Source organism: Monopterus albus, unplaced genomic scaffold, assembly GCF_001952655.1.
Source record: "Monopterus albus unplaced genomic scaffold, M_albus_1.0 scaffold106.1, whole genome shotgun sequence".
Classification (NCBI taxonomy): Eukaryota; Metazoa; Chordata; class Actinopteri; order Synbranchiformes; family Synbranchidae; genus Monopterus; species Monopterus albus.
The window spans coordinates 1057014-1077236 of NW_018127986.1; the positions used below are offsets into that span (position 1 = coordinate 1057014).

Below are 20223 nucleotides of genomic sequence, written 5' to 3' on the forward strand. Positions count from 1 at the left end.
TAATAGATCATATGAACATGACTGTATTGTGATTATCAGTTAGCAGTTTTGAGAATAAAGCTCTATAATACACACTGTGTTAAATACTGAGGGTCTCTTCCAGAATGCCAGAATAAATTGGAACTTAAAGACAGCTATAATTCTATAAAGTCTATGCTCCGTTGTCAGTAGTAGCCTATAGCTAGTTATAATAGTTGCAAAATTATAATAGTTACATAACCATCACAAGAGGAGACAAGAAACTTTGATAAGTAAATTATTAATAGACTGTACAGCTTCAGGCATGACATTCCACCACAATTATCATTTACAAGAGATATATCTGTCATTGGGTCACATTCCATTTTAGGTTCAATGATCAAATGCAGTTGGGAGTCAGTACATTATATTGTATATGGTACATAACATTTTCAATCCTCAGACAATGCATGACACCAACAAAAGGAGGAATCTGGAGGAACAATTTACTAGCTAACAGTCTACTTCTCTTCATGTTGCTGTGATTGAATGTGAAGAAACTGCTTCCTTGTACAAACTGTTCTTTCAAGTCGTTTCCCTAGTACTTTTAAGGAGGCCCAAAGCTACATGACAGCAAGCAGCCACACATGTAAAAAAGTGCACATACATTTAATTCAGCTCCTGCCTCTCATGATTCCTCAACTGGAGCTAAACAGGTACTCTCACAAGAGGGAGAGAAATTGCTGGCGTGAAGACAGAATAAAGTTCCAATTTAGTAGTGGAGGGAAGATGTTGAACAAAACGTGCTGTGTAATGTGAGAGAGATCTGGAGATTTAGAGAGGAGGGAGGGCTGGAGAAATAGAGGGAAAATGAGAGAAGTTGAAAAGAGTGTAGTTTGCTTGTGTAGCTGTAACTTGACAAGTAAATTAGCATGTATATGTAATGGGGCAAAAGAAGGCCACGCCCTCACAGGCACCCTTTCATTCTGATGAAGAGGCAGTTTGTTAACCCAGCCACTGCCTCTGTCATTCCATTTCTCAGGTTTAGCATCTTGAAATGTTCATAAAGGTTGTGAGATGCTTGCCTTTTGATTGATCTCCTATCATGCTTTTTTTAGCAGAAGTGAGAGGCAGTGAAAAATCATGGATCGCAGCATGCATCTTTAGTAGCGGGTGTGGAGTTGTTTACAATCTGTTCATCAAGGCATTAAGAGGTAGAGGTAAATCTCTCTCATGCAGTTTACTTATTTTCTCCACCTTTCTCCACATAGCAGGAATCAATAGCCAGATTACTTGGTCTCTGAATCTCTTTGTCATTTGTTTTTGTTCCAGTCACTTTGCTGTGTACACTGTTGATGTCATGTTTGAGTCATAAATCAAAAAATGTATGTGTGCATGCACGTACATGTATATATGCGTCTGCCCAGCAAGTAAATGCACATGCGTAAATGTTTGTGTCGTTAGGGAACACAACAGTACTACCACATATCAGTGTGCCTGTCTTCTCGTTGCAGGTGTCTGAATGTTTCGTCTAATCATTAAACACACTAACAGGCTTCAGAGAATAACACCACTGATTCCTGTCAGTGGAATACAGGCCTGACTTCATTAGCCCTGTTACCACTAAGCTGCTTCACCCTCACTCACACCTGGCTTAACCTGCTCAGTGATAAATGCTAAGAGCAGAAGGAAAAACAGGCAGAGGGAAACAGGGTGAAACAAAGGGAAATCAGGGACAAAGGCATTTAAAGAGAGGCAGAGATGATAAAGTCAGGTAGAGAGAGTGTGGAAGTAAATAATGGGAGTAGAATGGGAGGGCCAAGAGCATGTGAACCTAGAGTTTTCAGAGGCTTATCAGAGGAAAAAGTTTGAAGTAGTGTTTGAACTGAGAAGGCTTTACAAATTCAAAAACAACCAAAACAGTTAATTAAATTGTGTTGCAATTAATCAGTTATTACACTGGCACATTGACAGCCAAAGTGCTTAAGTGAGATACCAGCTTAAACACATATGCATCTGCATATACAAAGACATGAATTAGCTTGTGCGTGAGTGCAGATGCATATGTGCACTCTCATATGTATCTGCACTCACGCACAAGCTAATTCATGTCTTTGTATATGCAGATGCATATGTGTTTAAGCTGGTATCTCACTTAAGCACTTTGGCTGTCAATGTGCCAGTGTAATAACTGATTAATTGCAACACAATTTAATTAACTGTTTTGGTTGTTGTCTCCTAGAGACTGTTTTTCTAGCACAGGTGCCATAAATATACTTCATTTGGCAGAGGAGAGGGAGGAAGAGTGTAAGGGGGTGGAGAGGTGCTGGATAAAGGATGTCACGGTACGGTGGCAGATAGTGGGGATGTTCCACAGAAGCAGAGAACTAAAGAATAAGGTCACATTATAATGAGGTCCTGTATTAATCATGATAGTGTGAGGAACAATAGTAAAGGTTATTCAACCACAGCGTGAATACCTGGACCTAAATACTACAGTATGTGCTGTTCTTCATTCTAACACATGTACGTGTAAAATTGCACTCTGAACAGATGTAATGGGATGTTCACATATTGTGGAAAAAAAATGCCATTTGCGCACACCTTGTAATTGTTATGCGGTGTGCTGCGCAGGCTCACAAAATTATTTGTTGATCCTTTACGCTGGCTGCGCTTACCTTTGTGCCTGCCACCAATCATTCTTGACCTCTGCTTGAACTGATAGCTGTGTTCTATTTCACAATATATGGCTGTGCCTATACTCATAGAATCTTATGTTACAGTATGTAACCAATGTTTCTGAATTTCTCAAACTGCACAATAACATATGACCTTCATTTCAAGATCAGATAAACAGACAACCTATTTAGTTAGCTAGTGCTGCCACAAAGATTGTTTTAAAAACTGTTTGAGCCCTTAAAACATTGGGATCTACTGCTAGCAACATTAGCATTGTAGCTAAGAAAGCACAGTTCTGTACAGCCCCCCCCGGAGTTTCTACTTGAGATTCGGTGCCAACCATTGTTGCACACACAGTGCAAGACCCTTGTTTTTCCACTGTAATGTGAACATACCTTAAAGTCTGAATCTGAATATCTCATGCTCAGTACTGAGTGATTGAGACTGCGGGTTGTTGACATTGTCAGTGTGCACACATCCTACTTCCTCCATCTTTCACAAAAACTCACATGTACATATGCACACACACAGTTATATGCCACGCTTTTAAGAAATGTGCACACACAAATACAAGATTTATGTATATTATCTTTGCCCCAAGGCCCCATGGATCTTCAATACCAATGGCACTGTCATAGCTCCATAGCCATCTATAACTCACAGTGTGCGAATGAGCTATTTTGCTCCATGGCACTCTGAGTGTGTGGGAGACAGTGAATGCCTCTGTTCATGTTTCTGGCTAAACAGACTTGAACTGGACATATTAGATGAGCAGGAAACACATGAAAGGTAGACACAGGCATGGACTCATACAGGCCAACATAAGTGATCATTCATTCACCTGTAGGGTTTTGTCACCTTGTTTGTTTCCCTCTCATTCAGAAACATATGCAAGTGTGGCTGTGGAGGGATGATGTACGCCAAGCCACCCTCTGCTCCCCTTCACCATTTATCAGACAGCAAATCTTGGGCAACCCACATCACTTACCTTTATAGGTCCATCTGACAGCATTGTACACGACCCAGTCATCACATACATAGGCCTCACAAGAGTGTGCATATGGGTGAAGGCATACTAAGTGTAACCTTACACAAAGATGTACTATATCAGTGCCTCCTTTAAGCTTCGTAAGGTATAAAAAATGTCTCCTTGTTACCAAAGACATTGCTACTGTTCAGATTTTTCAAATATACATGTTGTGCACATTATATTAGATCCAGGTGACAATGAAATATTTTCACCTGCGTTCTATTCCCTCTCTGGTAAGAGCTTGTACAAAAACAACACCTAAGTTCTTATAACTACAGCAGGGAATCAACGAACGTTTCAACAAAATCAGCAGGGAGTTCTTCTGACTGATTGTCTGCTTCTGCTTTGCAATCACAGAGTGTGACACACCCTCCGCCATTTCTGGATCTCCACTAAGAGGAGGAGAGGGCTGGGGCTGCTAGCTCCATACATCTGCAGGCTGTCACTCAGAACGAGACCCCTGGAGCTGTTTAGACAGTTTGACTGTCTGGCCCCTTCATCTTACAAAATCAAAACCTACTCATACATTCCTACAAACATCTCCCCTCAGTGCAACGTCCCTATTTCCCTGAAGATCTACTATGCAAAACAATCACCTCCCCCAACCTCACATTAACAACACATGAAAGTGAGGAGGAGTTTAAACAGAGCAGCGATTAGTTTGAACGTGCATCTTAGAGCAAGCAATGCAGGAACACAGACTGTGCGCTGTCTATCACTGCAGAATAGCAGATTAATTTAGTCTAGGTGTCAGTGGCTGTGAGTGATTGACTTTGTAATCAAAACACTGTTCTATAACAGAAACACTGAATGACTCAATTTCAAATCAACATCAACAACACCATGAAATGCTTTTCATCTCATTAGCAAAAAACTGAGAATGCACACAGACAGACCGAGCAGCACACCCACACGCCACCCATTTGGAAATGCATGGGGATCCACAGGTGACTGATTGAATGCTGTCTTACCTTTTTGTGATGACACTGTAGTATCTGGAGATAAAAGGGAGGAAACACAGAGGAATGTGTTAGGATCTGACAGGCTGCAGTATAGTAAACATATAAAATGCAGGAGATGTAGTGATTTGCTGGGAGGGAAATGAGCCAACCAAGAGGATAAACAGACAAGGGGGTTGTACACAACTGTGTGTGTGTGTGTGTGTGGGGGGGTCTTTTATCTCAGACCTGCAAAGAACATCACTTTACCGCACTCTTGCACACTTACATGTGCCTGAATATACAAACACACATAGGCACACAGCAGGTTTACTGAGCAAACCACAGAAATACACAGCAGATGAGGAAACACATCAAACAGTGGCCACAGAAGCATGAGAGTCTCCAGACACATGGAAACCCTTGATTACTTACACAATTTACCCTGAGTGAGCTTTACAATAAGTCAAAATAATGCCTCTGAGGTGCAGTGAGACAGAGCCATCAAACCACTTGAGTAAGCATTTTAGGTTCTTACTGCAAGCCCACTAGAGACCCTCCGGGCCCAAAAGGTGTAGATCAAAACATGGCCTGCTTGAATGGAGGGATGTAGTGCAGCATTTTTTTTATATAACACATTTACAAAAGAGGCCTGCTTGTGAGGGAGGAAAATATTGTAAATTTATCTTATTGTTCTCATAAAATATTTATCTGGACAGTGCTTGTAAGCTCCCAACGTTTCATTTTTATTTAATAGACCTGTCAAACATGCAGGAATACTAGAATAAATAAAAAATAAAGGGGAAAAAATCCCTTTCTTTAACTTTGTACTTTCAGCAGTTCAGATGCTTTAGAACTGGCCATGTGCCCAAAAAGCCCAAATGGCCACAGACACTGGAGGGGAGTAATTGATTCCGGATGGATTTGTGGTGTGCTGGGCTAAGGAACTGATAATCCAAAGTGCTGCCTAATTGCCAGAGTAAAGATGGCGCCAATTGTAGGGGTGGCATCAGAGTTTATCAAGGCAGCGTGGCGTGGGATTGGACCAAGTATTAAGGCTTTGCACACTTTTGTTTTGTGAGGTGTTACAGTGGATTTAAGCAAATATTGGCCCTCTGGTTATTACATGCTCTGAATGTCTGCTATGGGACTGTCCATATGCTCTGCATGTCTCTGCTAATCTGAGAGGAGGCTTCAAATAATTAACTTGTGAAGCACTCCTACAGCCCAGTGCAGTCAACCTTATCACAAAAGAAAAAAAAAATCCTTGGTCCATTTACTTTTCACCCAAAGGCTTACAAACCCTCACCATTGTTAATACCAGGGTATAGCTGCATAGCCGATAAAATATTACCCAACATGTCACAACCACTGGCCCCTACTCTGCTTCTTTTGTCATTTGTTAAAAGTGTACAGTATGCTGTCAAACTGCCTCTCTAATCTCCCAGATTAGATTTGCACTACTAGCATGTGCCAGACTATAATACAATCTGTGAATGTGCACATCTTTCAATGTGTGTGAATTAGGCAAACTCAAAACCAATATGTACTGAAAAACAATTACAGATTGGATCTCTCATTGTACCTGATGATAAACATATTTTAAATATACTGTATAGGTGAGCAACACTGACAGGAAACTGGTGGACACCTCTCCTGTTTACATGCACTTAAAGTAGGGGGTTTAAAGTATATTGAGAAATCAATATCAGAAAGTACTGATGAATCAAAAGCACTTAAGAGTCATTTCAAACTGTACTACAGCCTGTTTACATGCACTTAAAGTAGGGGGTTTAAAGCATATTGAGAAATCAGCAGAAAATACTGATGAAGCAAAAGCACTTTTAAGAGTCATTTCAAACTGTACTACAGTTTAAAGTATTAAGTGTCATTTAAAATGAACTAAATTCAAATACAGCAGAGTGGATTATAGTACATACTGTAACAATGAGTCTGCAACGCCTAAACGGAGACAACATTACTGTGATTGAATTTTAATATAACAAGGCATCATTTTTATAATGGAGTAATTAACAGCTCATATGCACAGTTACCTGCAGTAAACAGCAGGGTGCTAAACCATGTGTCACTTTCTTTCTCTACATATTGATAAAATATGTTATAGTAGGGGAGACATTTGAACAAAACGTGATAACATGTTCTCTATTAGCACTGTTTTGATAATGATGAATAATAAACAAATACCAGCTCATTTGTAATAAATAATGAAAAGAAAGCACTTCTTCCTCGTCTACAGCTTGTTGGGTTGTAGCAGAGACACCACGCTGACTGGTGTCAGCACACATAAATAACTCTGCCGTTTAAGCAGGTAACGAAAACCTCCATCATTGATTACTGCGTGTCTTCTCGGCTACTGGTGGCTTATATGGATCTGGAGACTATGTGCAGTGAATATGTGAATGGTGTTGGGATGTGCCCGTGTACCCACAGCAGTACTCCTGTGGGTTTGGGTATTATGTAAACCAGGCCATATGTCGATAGAGATTTCCCACCGCAAAGACGTTTGCAAGCCTAGTAAAGCTGAGGCTGGCCAAAAGCATGCCTAATGACACCAAACGTTATACTGAAGATTTGTTGTGAAGATACATTTATACCATAAGGAAATAAACATCTCCCAACTGTTCCTTTACCTTTCAAAAATGTAGCTTCTCACTGTCAAACAGGTAAAGGAGGAAGAGCAATGGAGAGGAAGACTGGCATTGAGACAATTCTTTATTTCTTTAGGTAAACATGTACGCTCTTATCATGGGATTTAAATGTAAAATGATTTCTATATTTTGAAAAGAAAACAAGTCAAGAGGAAAACGCACACTAAACCACATTTAAGAGATCCTAATAGCTAATCAGACATGGTTTGACGTTTACATTCATTATCCATTATAATTACATCTGTTTGCTCAGTGGCTACTTTTTGATCCAAAACACAGAAAGCAAAGAGAATAAGAAAAACATCATGACATGAAAATCTACCAGCATGAAATTGAACTAAATGACAGGCTGCATTTTCTGTGTTCCCACTAAATCAGAAAGTTTCTGTGCTTGAATTAGTCAATGTTCCAGTATAATGGCATCCAGAGAAAATGGGTTTACATCAAACATCTGGAGCTGAAGAATGACCATAAATAAAAGAAAGAAATAATCATTCATGATGCTTGCACACAGTAGGCAGTTACTACAAACTCTGCAACCCTCTAATGGTGGATATCACCACATTTTGACTGACAGATAACAGGCTTCAATGCTACATGTGGCATAGGAGACGAGTGCCACCCAAACAGTTTATGGAGGAACATTTACAGCAGTAAAAATACTATTTCTTGACCCATACAAAGAACCCAGCTTCACTTACTTCAGCCCCTGCAGGAGGAAGCTCATGTTTGAAACACTAACATCAGTAGTGGTAGCCACTGGCTTGAAAGAAACATTACTGCGTTTGCATCATCATCCCATTTCACTGTAATTGGGGAAAAAAAAAAGTCTTTTAGTCTGTGAGACATCTTTTTTGTCCACAGTCATTTTGAAGAGAAGCCCACACTTAAAAGAGAAAAAGAAAAAATGACTCTTTTTCAAGGTGAAGCTACAATTTATATTCTAATGCTGAGACATGACAAATAAGACAAAAGCTGAAAAATTGTGCAATATATGCTGCGCTGTAGAAGTTGACATACATTTACAAAGATGACTGTCAGCATCAGCTTGTTGTCAGCACTTTTTGCACAGTTGGGTTCATTTTGTACCATCTGTTATATGTGAAAATCAAAATTTAGACCATTAGACAAGACAACTTGACCAATGAGCTGTTTCTTTCTACCCTTACTGCATGTCTAAATGAAGAATTGACACACCTGCACCAGACTAGATTGAAGCTACACCGTGTGATGGATTTGGCTTTAGTTAATGATAGTGAGAACTATCAACAGCAATGATGATGGCGGCTTCAGAAATAGTATGTCTAGGTTGAAGGTGAAAATGTGACTCTGCACTCCTTTCCTCTTTCTCTTCTTTTTGTTTTTATCTTTCTCATGTCTTCTTTTTGCAACTTTCTTACCATCTCCAACACTGTTACACTTCCCCACTGTGACCCCTGATGTGAGGACAGCTGGGTAATGTTGACACCCAAATGCTGTAGAGCAGCTGTCTCTAAGGCATAGATGGTATTGTTAAAACTACAATATCTCTGAAATGCCCTTTTGAGAATTAATGGAAATTAATTTTCTAATTGTCGATGTGCATTTTTTAAAGGTATACAGTTGGATTTCAGAGGTACTTGGATAGTTTCCAGTCATCGAACTCATCACACAAACGATCATGTGAGCACAAAACAAAAACAGATATGATTAGTGCTAAAAATCGCACTAAAACTACAGTTTAAGAGAAGTTATTAGATCACAGACAGCCCACCTCTACCAGAAGTTGCAGGAGTCTCCTGGATATTGACGGCAGCTCCCTGACACCCACAAATCTTTAAGAGCAAGCAAGATGAGAAATGGGGGGAGAGAGTGTGAGAACAAGCAAGCATCCCGATCAGTCTCTCTTCGTGCTAAGTGAGCCTGTCACTTTTCTTTGTGGACAGGCTTTACATCCAACCTCTTTCTCCATCAGTTCAGTTGAATGTCCTGTAGCGCCATGGGGGAGTACTGTGTAGCGCCATGGGGGAGTACGCACTTCACCCAGAGTACACAGATGTTGTCAAAACAACAACAATACAAAACGCACTTCACCCAGAGTACACAGATGTGTACCTCTGCCTAATAGAGGTAAAAAATAATGACCATGTTGCTCGCTGCACTGTCTGGGACGGTGGTGGGTTAAAAATGGTTGTAAAAGACATGCTGAGGTGAGTATAACAGGCGCCATTTGCTCATTAGCATTTGCTAGCTAATGTTATTTAAAGTATTGATGCCGTGTGTAATGACGGGGTATGGTGTCTGCAGTTATGAACACCCCATCATGCACATGGTTACAGATAGCGAGTAGCCAAGCTGACAGGTGATTCGGTAGAAGTAGCTGCATGCTGGCACATGAATGTTCAGTGTTTGTGGGCATTAAGAAAATGCCCCCGATTCTGTACATGCAACATCAAGACTGATTGAATTAAATTGGTATTGGAAACTTGTCTTCTATTGACCTCTTAAAGTTGTGGCCTTATAGCAGTCTGCACGGGGGATAGTTTTAATTACCACCAGAAATTGTGTTCGATTTTACCCCCATCATGAATTGAAGGATCCATACAGCTAATCATCACTTCATCAAGATAAATGAAAACCATGACATCAGTGGAAGGTGATGCAACTGTGCATTTGTGAATATATCTTTACCGTGTAAATATGACCGCATGTCCAGATGCACACATATGTAAATGCATTTATATATGTGTCTGTGTGTGCTGTGTACACACAGTGTGCAGTAATGTGTGTAGACTGCAGTGGAAACAAATGCAACTCTCCTTATATGATTAACCACCATTGATATATGATCACTATAATGTAATTAGGATTAATTCCAACACTGTAGCCATTCATTTCTTAATCACACTCAGTGACAGCCCATCAGTTAAAGCTATGAGCTAAATGTGCTACGGTGTAATGGATGGTGACATCAGTCAGTTGTGACCATTGACCTGGATGTTAATGATTTTAGGAGGACTCGGTAATGGTAGAGCTCATGTCAGCTGAGCTAAATCAATCACATGAATCACAAAAGTCATATGTTATGTGTGCTTAAATGCCCTAATAAAAACATGTACTTCTCAAAATGTCCTACAGCAATATGCGCACGTTGTGATCCGTGTGTGCTGTAAAGCCTCAGTTACACCCACAGTGTACACAGTGAATGATTTTGCTTCATCTCTCCTCAGAAAAAAAGTCAGAAGCACTGTTATTCTACAAGCGACAACATGTGATTGGAGGATGTCACCTTTAAAAAGGGAGCCTCCACGTTCAGTGCAGATGAAAAGTCAATGACAGCCAAAGACCATCTTTCAGACAGATACACGCAGCTTGCCACTGTCTTTAATCTTTGCATCGAAACATCGATGGGAGAAGGACTTAAACTTCAATTCAAGTTTTAATTGGCAAAAAATTAAACCTAGAGCTCTGCTTCATATCTTTCCTGAGCTTATATTCAGAAACATAAACCACAGTCAAGTGCACTTTGTTCCAATTAACAGTTTACACTTTGCACCATCAAGCTGTTGTGGTACGTGCTACACAGACATACATAAGTAGAGTAGAGCGAACATAACTTCAAGTACTGCATTGTTTTCTTCCTCTAGTATTTAAAACACCTACATACCAGGATTTATTTAACTAATGTCTTAAAAGCACATGCCTGCGCCGTTTCCAGAGAAGAAAACAAAGAGACAGAACACAACCTTAAGTTTTAATTAGCTGAGTGTAGCGCATGCTCATCTGCTACGTACAGCACAGGGAGAGCAGGGAGTGCTGCCTTCTTGCTCATTATGTACTAATGAGTTGTCTATTAATGAAAATGGAAAGCATTTATTTTGTGAGCACAAAGGGTTCAGCTGGATTAATTACTGCACTACAGCAACAAAATGAAAACAGAAAGTGCAGCATCACTCTTGTGTGGCACATTACCCATTAACCAACTGTTATCAAGGCCTGGCGAATGGTGCCGCACACAACACACTAGGAGCAGAAACTGTTACCACAGGCCATTAAAACTTCATGTGAACTGCACTTTTGACAACTTCTACATACTTTCTGTGATGCATATATGCTTATTCTCATTTGAATTCATACATCTTGTCGGTGCTACATAAACACTACACTCAGCTGCTAGATCACAGTATTTCACCACTAGGCCTGAATTTCATAAATACTTTTTTTTTGTGTGTGCAATAAAAATAGTTCCAAGCTAATTGCGTCATTGTGTGCCCAAGTGCTGGCATTTATATCTGTCAAAATGTGCAGCCAAAGGGAATAAACATCACAAACTAGAAAAATTTACAAGATGCCCAATGCTGTCAACACAAACTGCTTTTTTGGGGAGGTGGGAGGGGGGGAATGAACTGTGAAAATGCAGATCAGGAGCTCACTATGGAGGAGAGAAAGGGTGACAAAGAGCCATATGGAGGGAGCAGGGATGGCTGAGCAGAACGGTGCCCTTTGCAAAATAAATATAGCTGCAAAAGTGGCATCCCTGTAATGGCAGTAAAATCTTCTTGAGCTGCATCTCTTTTCAAACGGTGATCAGAATCATTCTAATAGCCTGCTAATAGCTTGATTTCCCAGTGGGCTCTCCTTGGAGAGGTCAGGGGCATGGGGAGCGCGTGGGCTCTGGCAGCCTCAGCAGATGGTTCTTGATCAGATATTAGAGGCTGGGCAGCGGGGCTGTCTGGCCGTGAGCATTCTGCCCTGCCTGGGGATAACAACCTCTACTGAACCTCCAGCTCCAGCTCTGGTTCCAGCACCAGACGAATAGCTCTGTGTCCCAGCCAGACTGCAGGGACACTGGAGCCCGGACAGACTACTGTCCTTAAGCCTCGTGACAATCTGGGCAAAGCAAACTCGGAAGCATGCTGTCTGTTTCCTCTAGGAATTTATTTCACCCTATTTGGGCTGTACATGATTCGATGACAAATGGTTATGTAATTGCCACTGTTGTCTGTTCTCTCTTGTAAGAATAATCACAGTGATAACCAAAATCCTACTTAGCTGGATCTGAAGAAAAGCTATTCTTTTTTTTGCCATCACTCACTATCCCTATTGTAGCAATGTCTGGAGGAGAAACAAATCATTAATTCACAGAAATGCATATAAAGATCTGCGATTTGAAGGAATCAGTTGTGCTGTATTAATGGAGACAGAATAACAAGGAGGAGCTTGGCGGAGTCTTTGTTATTAAAATTGAATATTAATCTAAGAATGTCAGTGGGAGTGTGTCTTTTGTAAAAAATAAATAAATAAATATGATAAGATAAATCCTACTTAGACAAGTCTGAATCATCTATTGGCATTCCAATCTTCCATTTTCAACAGCCCGCCTCATCTGTCTGCCTCCTCCATCGACAAAAAAAGCTGGGTGAATAAACACAACATTTTGGGCTTTATTTATCCTCTAAAATGGCACGGCTTCTGATATGACCTTCAGTTAGAGTCGTTCTCCATCAGTCATCACCGCCACCCGCAGCAACAGTGGCTGAGAAGTAGTGGCACCCTCTCCCTTTTTAACCTCCCCCACAGCTGTCCACAAGACAGCTGTCCTCTTATTTTACTTTCCAGTCCTACATTTTTTATTTGCTTCCTCTCCTTATCCAACCCTTGACCTCATTATTTTGTGCCTGTTTTCTTGATGTCACTCTCTTCATCACTTTGTCTAACTGTTTCCTCTCTGCATGAGATATACAGCCTTGGCAGGTAGCGCATGGTGTGCATTATCTGGCATGAGTGCTGGATTCTTAAGAGCAAAAATAAAGAGTACACTTCAATGCAAACAATATGTCTTGGAGTGAGAAAATGAAAGAGGAGGCAAAGGGAATGGAAGCAGGTGATTACAAGAATAGAAGGAAGCACTTCAGCTGAGTAGTCGCTGTGACATCCTTGCTTGTCCCATTTTACCAGAGGCACTAACCTAATGTCTGATTGTTACACTACAAACAACTAACTTATTACTTTCCACAATCTGTGTTGCTGAATCCTCTTTATCTCTATGAATCAGACATGATGAGCAACTAGGCTTTGGCTAGTCTGATTACAGCATTCAAAGAGACACAATAGTTAAGAGTGCCCATTTTCCATAATGTAGGTATGAAACCCTGACACCAACACTCTTGAATCATCTCAACAGCCTAAACCCTCATCCTGTCCACAGTTTTCATAAACAGCTTGTCCTCAATCAAAGATATATTGTTTGTGTGAAAAGCGTCCACTCTACTCTATAACAGATTTTTTTTTTTCAGGTGACACTGTCTTAAAAGCTTTCTATCCTGAAAGAAAGACATTTTTGGCATGTTTCATTGTCTGCACAAACAGACAAGAACAGACTCGCAAACAAGCCTACACACAAGCACACACAGTACACGTACTGAGAGGAAGCTTCGACATCACAACACAGATGGTAAAAACAGCAAAATGCTATTTTATTTTGGCTATTGTTTTACACAGTGAAATCAAAAACACCAATTATAGTAAGTGGCAGCAAAGGGAATACGTAGTTTATTTTATAACTATGCAGTTCAAAAATATGATCTGAAATTTATAAAGGTCTTTTACACATACTGTTTTATTCTAATTCTTATTCATTAATTTATTTTTTAAGGCAGAAGAAAAGGTGTTCTTATGTGTGCCAGCTATAAATATCTGACTGAAAGTCTGAAAAGAGAAACAGAAGTTGGAATGACTCTCACACCCAGCTGAACTCTGAGTGTTAAACAACTCAAAAACAAATGCATTTTAGGAGCTTGTGTTTGTGCTTGTTAGTACTGCCACATAATATGAAAAGTGATAAAAAGGTTTTGGTCAATTGTTTTCTTTAATAATTTCTTACTCTTTCTTTAATACCCAAACAAACAAATATCTAAAACACAGGTTTTTATTTTCACCATCGGTGCACTTCTTAATGATAAACACAAGGTCTGAGAACGAGACAAGCCATAATACAGGTCTCAAACATGATTGTACAAATAGGTTTAACACATCTGCACATTAGGCACACATATACACATAGGGATATATATTTATATTAAAAGCTAAATAAATTACAAGTTGAAGTTCGTCTGACTGTCAGAACAACCAGCAGTATGAACATAACATGTCCAGGAACAATCACTGTGGATGATATTTAAAAAATAAATAAATAAATAAATAAAAAGGCAAATGCTATGAAGCAAAATGCAAGTAAAAAACTAAGAACCGACAGCATCATTGCCAATGTTGCTGCAATCATCTCTTTCTTTCAAGCATAAAGACAAATCTAACATCAGAATTCAAAACTTTGATTTATTCACTTATCTGGTTTGATTGCTGTTCTGTTTCAACCAAACTGTTTCTCTCTGTAGCAATCCAATTCTGCATGTTGGATAAAATGCTGCATACACAAATGTCCTTCTACTGACTTATTCACATGGAAACTACACTAAGAAGACTACAATCTATGAAAATGATTAGTGTTTAAGAACCCGAATGAAACCCTGTGAGTGAAAATTTATTTGAATCCAATCAAGTATTGTATGAAAAGAAAAACACCTGTGCTAAAAGCTGCTGTAAATAAATTATTTGTTCATACATCTTTTGCTAATTTCTGGGATGTTGGTGGGTGCAAAGAGTGCAAAGTCAGTCTTGTGCAACAGCATGCACCAAACCACCATGCATCTATATTACTGTATGTGTATGATAAAACTGGGACATTCTTCCTGGAGCTTCAGGTAATTTGGATGAAATCCACATGCAACTCAATGAAGCGGCAAAGTCAAATCAGAGTTACATGTTCAAGTCAAATTTGGAGCTTTGAACACAACTTCTTGCAAAAAAATAATATATATTCAAAATCAAAACTCAAGATGTTACTTGTAAACATATTTTAATACTGAATATAAATAAAAACAGAGTCAAAGCATGTGTTGTTACCAAAGGATGCTGGGTACATGTGATACCACACAGAGTGAAAAAACTGCTTCTCATGAATCCTGTGTTAATCGGTGCAGCTTTCAACACACAGTAAAGTGCCCATCCCCTCTTATGTAGAGATGTTTTTGACCATTTTCTACACAGTCAATATGAAACAGAGCAAATAAGATGTATCAAGTAGCTGAAAATAACACATTGTCTGTCAGTGTGAAGTCCAACAAGAGGAATCCACAATCTGTTGTCTATCAAAACATGACACATGCAAAGTGTGTTTAATACTCAGCACTGCCTCAGAGATTCCATATAAACCACTTGTGTGTGCACTGTATCAGAATACGAAAACCAGCAGCACAGCCTCGGGACCAATGAAAGAGCTACAGCGTGTGCTACCTGAATTTCTAATTCAGAAGCAAGAACAGAAGAGGAGGTGGCTGAAGGAAGACACCATCCAGTGCGAGTACTGCAGCCTAAGGCAGGTTTCGTCTTCTCTCTCTCTGTCAAGGAATTCCTGTGGTCCTACTCTAGTAGCTTTAACATGATGACTGCAACACTAGATGGATTCATCATGTATCACCAGGCCATGTTATGTATTTATTGCTACAGATGAATTTATGATTATGAAATATAAATATGTCAGGCTACTTTACTGACAAAGTAACCAAGTTTATGTTCTGTCCCTCACTTTGTGATAGAGGGAGACAAAAACATTCACAATGCAAACAGTTTTACTACCTGTTGATCACAAAAGCCAGCTCTAGACTTACTAACAGAATTAATTAGCTTTTCCTCATCTCACACAATGTTGCCTTTGATATCAAAAGCAAGCAGCACTATTTCAATCAGATCCGAAAGCATACAGAAGAAAACATGTGCAGCCATCAACAGTACTCATGGTCTCTATGCTTTTTTTGTTTTTTGTGCTCATCAGATCTGGCTGCGCCTCCAGGAGCCACCACAATACCCTGACGTAGAAGAATGAATCTGGCTTTAGACTTGGACACACCTGAGGCCCATCATCTTATCAGTGAAGCCTTAAATCGCCCAGCATGTGGAAAGAATGGTTAGTCAGTTGGAAGGAAAGATCCAAGCATCAGCAGCTCAACAAGAACAGATCAAGTGAATAAGTCTTGTTGAAGCTCAAATGCTATATTTTATGACTTTGGAAAACTGGAAGACCTCCTGGTGTTGCCTGGCTCTGACAATTACACATTTCACTCTCTTGCCCTCTCTATCCATCCTTCCTCGAGTACAAAGCCGCTGAACAAGGCCGGAGAGAGGCCAGCTATCCTACCACAGCTGTTCATTGAAGACTATCTGCTGTCCTCTGCAGGGAGAGCTGTAGCACTCCCATGGTGACAAGGAATGAGCGAGAAGGATTAGGCTGAAACGGTGGGACAGCTAACTGCCATTAAACACTTCTGAGGACAACAAAAGGACAGGAAGTTAAGAAAACTAAGACAAGACCTCAGTGGAAGTGGAGTTGTTCTCTAAGATAAATACAGAACTGGGGATGAAGGGAGTGAAGTGGGAGAAAATGTAATGATGCAGGGATCAGCACACTGTCACCCCCAACAGACACCGCTGTCAATCACATACACAGTTAACACGATTCTCACAGAATCACACACATATTCTTGTACACAAAAATGCACTTCAACATGGGTATGCAGTTGAATTCCATACAACTGTTCAGGTGTACCTAATAAAGTGGGCAGTGAGTGTATGTTAGGTGTTCAAGTATCAATAGCACTTTTTTTTAAAGTTCATCAATAACTGAGGGGAACAGAGGATGCGAGATGAACAGCAGAAGAGAGAGGAGAGAATACGAGCTGGGCCTTTCAGAATGATCTCGGATTTTTCTTGGAGGAGTCAACGTGATAAAAGGGAACACACTACTTCACTTTGCTCCTCGCTGCTTTCCGTGGATTACTGCTCTAGATTTTAGTCATACATTTGATGATACAAGTTGTTTTGAGCTAGTACTTGCATATGTGTGTAGGTGCATACGTGTGTGTATACACCGAAACAAAGAAGCATTCAGCTGAAGAGATGGAACTAATGTGTGCATGATAGGGTGTGGAGCAAGTGAGGCTCCGGGTGATGGGTGTTCAAAATCTGCATAATGCAAGGTTAATATCTGATTAATTACATTTGTTGTAACTACTGGGCATGAACTGGGAATACATGTTAAAGATGTCACCATATCAGTGCCAGAATTATCATCAACTATACGTCGACTATTACAATCAATTTTACTTGCAAATGATAAACGACGCATGTTGGCGTTCTTCTGAAATAAAATAAATCTCAATAAAGATGAGAAAACATAAATACAGACCTTCTCCAATGAACCTTTTTTGCTTTCTTTTAGGCTTTCATTCCCCTAAGTGCAATCTCTATTGATAAACAACAGTGACACCTGCACACCTCATAAAACAATATGAACTGAACCAAAGCCAAAACACACTTGAAAAATCTGCCCCTATGGAGTCTTCTGGGAAATCATTTTACTCCCAGCATTAAACCTGTTATCACATGCACATATTAAACCATGCTGGCTTGTTTAGAAGTGCACATGCCAAGCTTTTAAGCAAATGGCAGTTGTGTGAACTAAAAAGGCAATGTTGAAAATCCATTCAATAATAGCTGAAAGCCATTACAACACTGTCATTAACAAGGTTGCTGGAAATGCAATTAGCCTCCTCACACTGCTTACAGCAATGAGCAGGGAGATGTCTCAACGAAATGACAAAGAGACCACAGAGAAATGACTGAGGGTCCTAAAAGTATAATGCAATCACTGACAACACAAAAAGTCTAGATAATGGAGAAAATGAACACATCTTAGGGGGTATATACTGCCCAAATCGATGACTAGGACATGACTGAAAGCCAACAAATTGTCTTAACACTGCAGCATTATTATTTTACTCAGGTGCTGCTGCTGCTGCCAGAGCACAACCCCCTTGACCCCAAACCAGAACACAGAAACACAACAAACTCTTTGATTATCCACAACAACAAAACACCATCCAGGTCCTGAGCTGCACTAATCAATTTTAAACACACTAGACCCATAACCAAACACAAGGAAAACAAAAACGAAAAGGAGTCAAGCTCAAACTTTACTGGTTTGAGAATTACATGCAGCTCAAGGATTAGTAGTGCGATTTAGGTCTGAGAGTGAACACGGGAAGACAGACGCACAGTTTGACAAGTCTTTTCTTTCCCCTCCTCAGCTGTGAGACTGCATCTTTTTGAGATGTCAGTGAAGGAGGATGAGGTCATGGCTAAATGAATGATAGACGTCGCTGTCACCCAGCAGACTTCCAGCAGGTCTCCGTGGAGATAAGAACCAGCTGTCTAACCCAACATACTGTCGTCAAGGTCGCCACTTTGTTATTGTTTGGCTGAATCACAAAACTCTTGTTCCTTAAAAACTCAAAGATACAATGACCTTCTCTTTGTCAAACCTGATTTCTTGGTGACCCAACATACCTTGAATTTTTAAATCTGTGTTAATGTTCAGTAGCATGTGTCTGTAAACACAGTAAAGCTATCTGAGATGGCTCCAGTTCATGAGGAGCATTGTAGTGTATAGTATTTGGCAGAATGTTGTTCTAGTATGCACTGAAATCCCAGTGCAGTAGTAAGGCAGCAGACGGGAGGGTAATGAGAAGGCAAATATGATTAAAACCATCTCCTCAGGCTGCCTCCGACCTGCCATCAAACCCACTCCTCATGCCTAATCCATCACACTGTTTAGCTCCCGCTGAGAGCAAGAAGAGAGATGACTGTTTGTTACAACACCCTCAAACCTCCAATCTCGCCTCTCTAAAACATAACCTAAGCACTCCAGGATGATCACTCGTTATTAAAGGCCTGTCACCAAAGCCCCCGGACGCTGGTCTGGTGACACCTTAAGTAAAACTGACATTATGAGGACAAATCTACGAGAGGAGTAGAAACCTGCCTCAAATGACTTTAAATGACCGACCATACCAACTGTAGGACTAACTATCAATGATCAAAAATCAAAACGTAGACACAAAACAAAGAAAATTCAAGGCGTACTTTTGTATGTATACAGTCCAGTAGCTGGCACCTCCAATCACACACCTTCAGTGAAGTCTAGGAAATGTACAATAGACCATTTTGGCTTCTGACAATAACGCTGATGTAAATGCTGCCAAGACACCTTAGTGTGCAAAACAGTGCTTGCTAGAAACAATCATTTAATAGAAAATTAGTGTGAGATACCAAACCACGATCATCTCTTACTGCATCTACTGCCAGATAAAACAATGGGACGTCAGCCACCGTATTACATCAGTAGATATGCCTCTGTCTGTACTAGGAAATGTACAATATACCATTTTGGCTTACCCTGATGTAAATGCAACTCATCTCATCTATCTGGTCCACAGTCCTTTTTAATGCATCATCTACCAGCAATCCCTGCTGTCAGATACCAAAACAGCAGCCTATAATCCCCTAAAGACAAAATGATCATGGATTACAGCTGGAGGGAATCCACAGGCAGCTCAGTGTTGAACATGCTGGATTGTGGTGCGTTGGAGCGCAGGAAGGTGCCGCCAGGGGGAGTGGCTGAGGCAGACAAGAGACAACAACCAGGTAACAGAGACATTTTTACTGCAGCAGGTCACTCACACAGTGGTAGAACACAGCATAGATACCCACCCTAAATTAAAAATCAGGAGACTAGAAATAATATTTAAGAAACCCAATCAGGTGCATGTGTTGTAAACAAAAAGAGAGCAGCTAAAAAAATAGGGGACAAAATGGAGGTGTTAGGTATTTTTAGTCAGATAGATATTGGATAGATACTTTATGTATTAGAAATGTTTAGTGGAGATAGGATGTCTAGTTAGACTGTTAAATGCTTAGTCATGCTTATGAGTTTCTACAGGGTACATCTGGTCAAGGATAACTAGAGAGAAGAGTTGATGACTGTCAGCAGACAGGGTGTTTAATATTATTATGATGA

The 20223-nt window shown here is 40.1% G+C and overlaps 1 protein-coding gene and 1 long non-coding RNA gene across 2 annotated transcripts in view; both read right to left on the reverse strand.

Annotated features, from left to right (window-relative positions):
- The window catches only part of LOC109966062 (cadherin-4-like), a 179712-nt gene that overhangs the window by 51214 nt on the left and 108275 nt on the right, over positions 1-20223 (reverse strand). Inside the window, exon 3 of the mRNA XM_020610640.1 lies at positions 4639-4662. Within this exon, the coding sequence (XP_020466296.1) occupies positions 4639-4662 (24 nt within the window). The remainder of the gene's footprint in view (positions 1-4638; positions 4663-20223) is intronic.
- Positions 7542-9092, reverse strand: LOC109966108 (uncharacterized). Its single transcript, XR_002275726.1, has 3 exons — positions 9028-9092; positions 7976-8080; positions 7542-7731 (listed from the first exon to the last, which is right to left on the reverse strand). It is a non-coding gene; the product is annotated as an uncharacterized LOC109966108 (long non-coding RNA).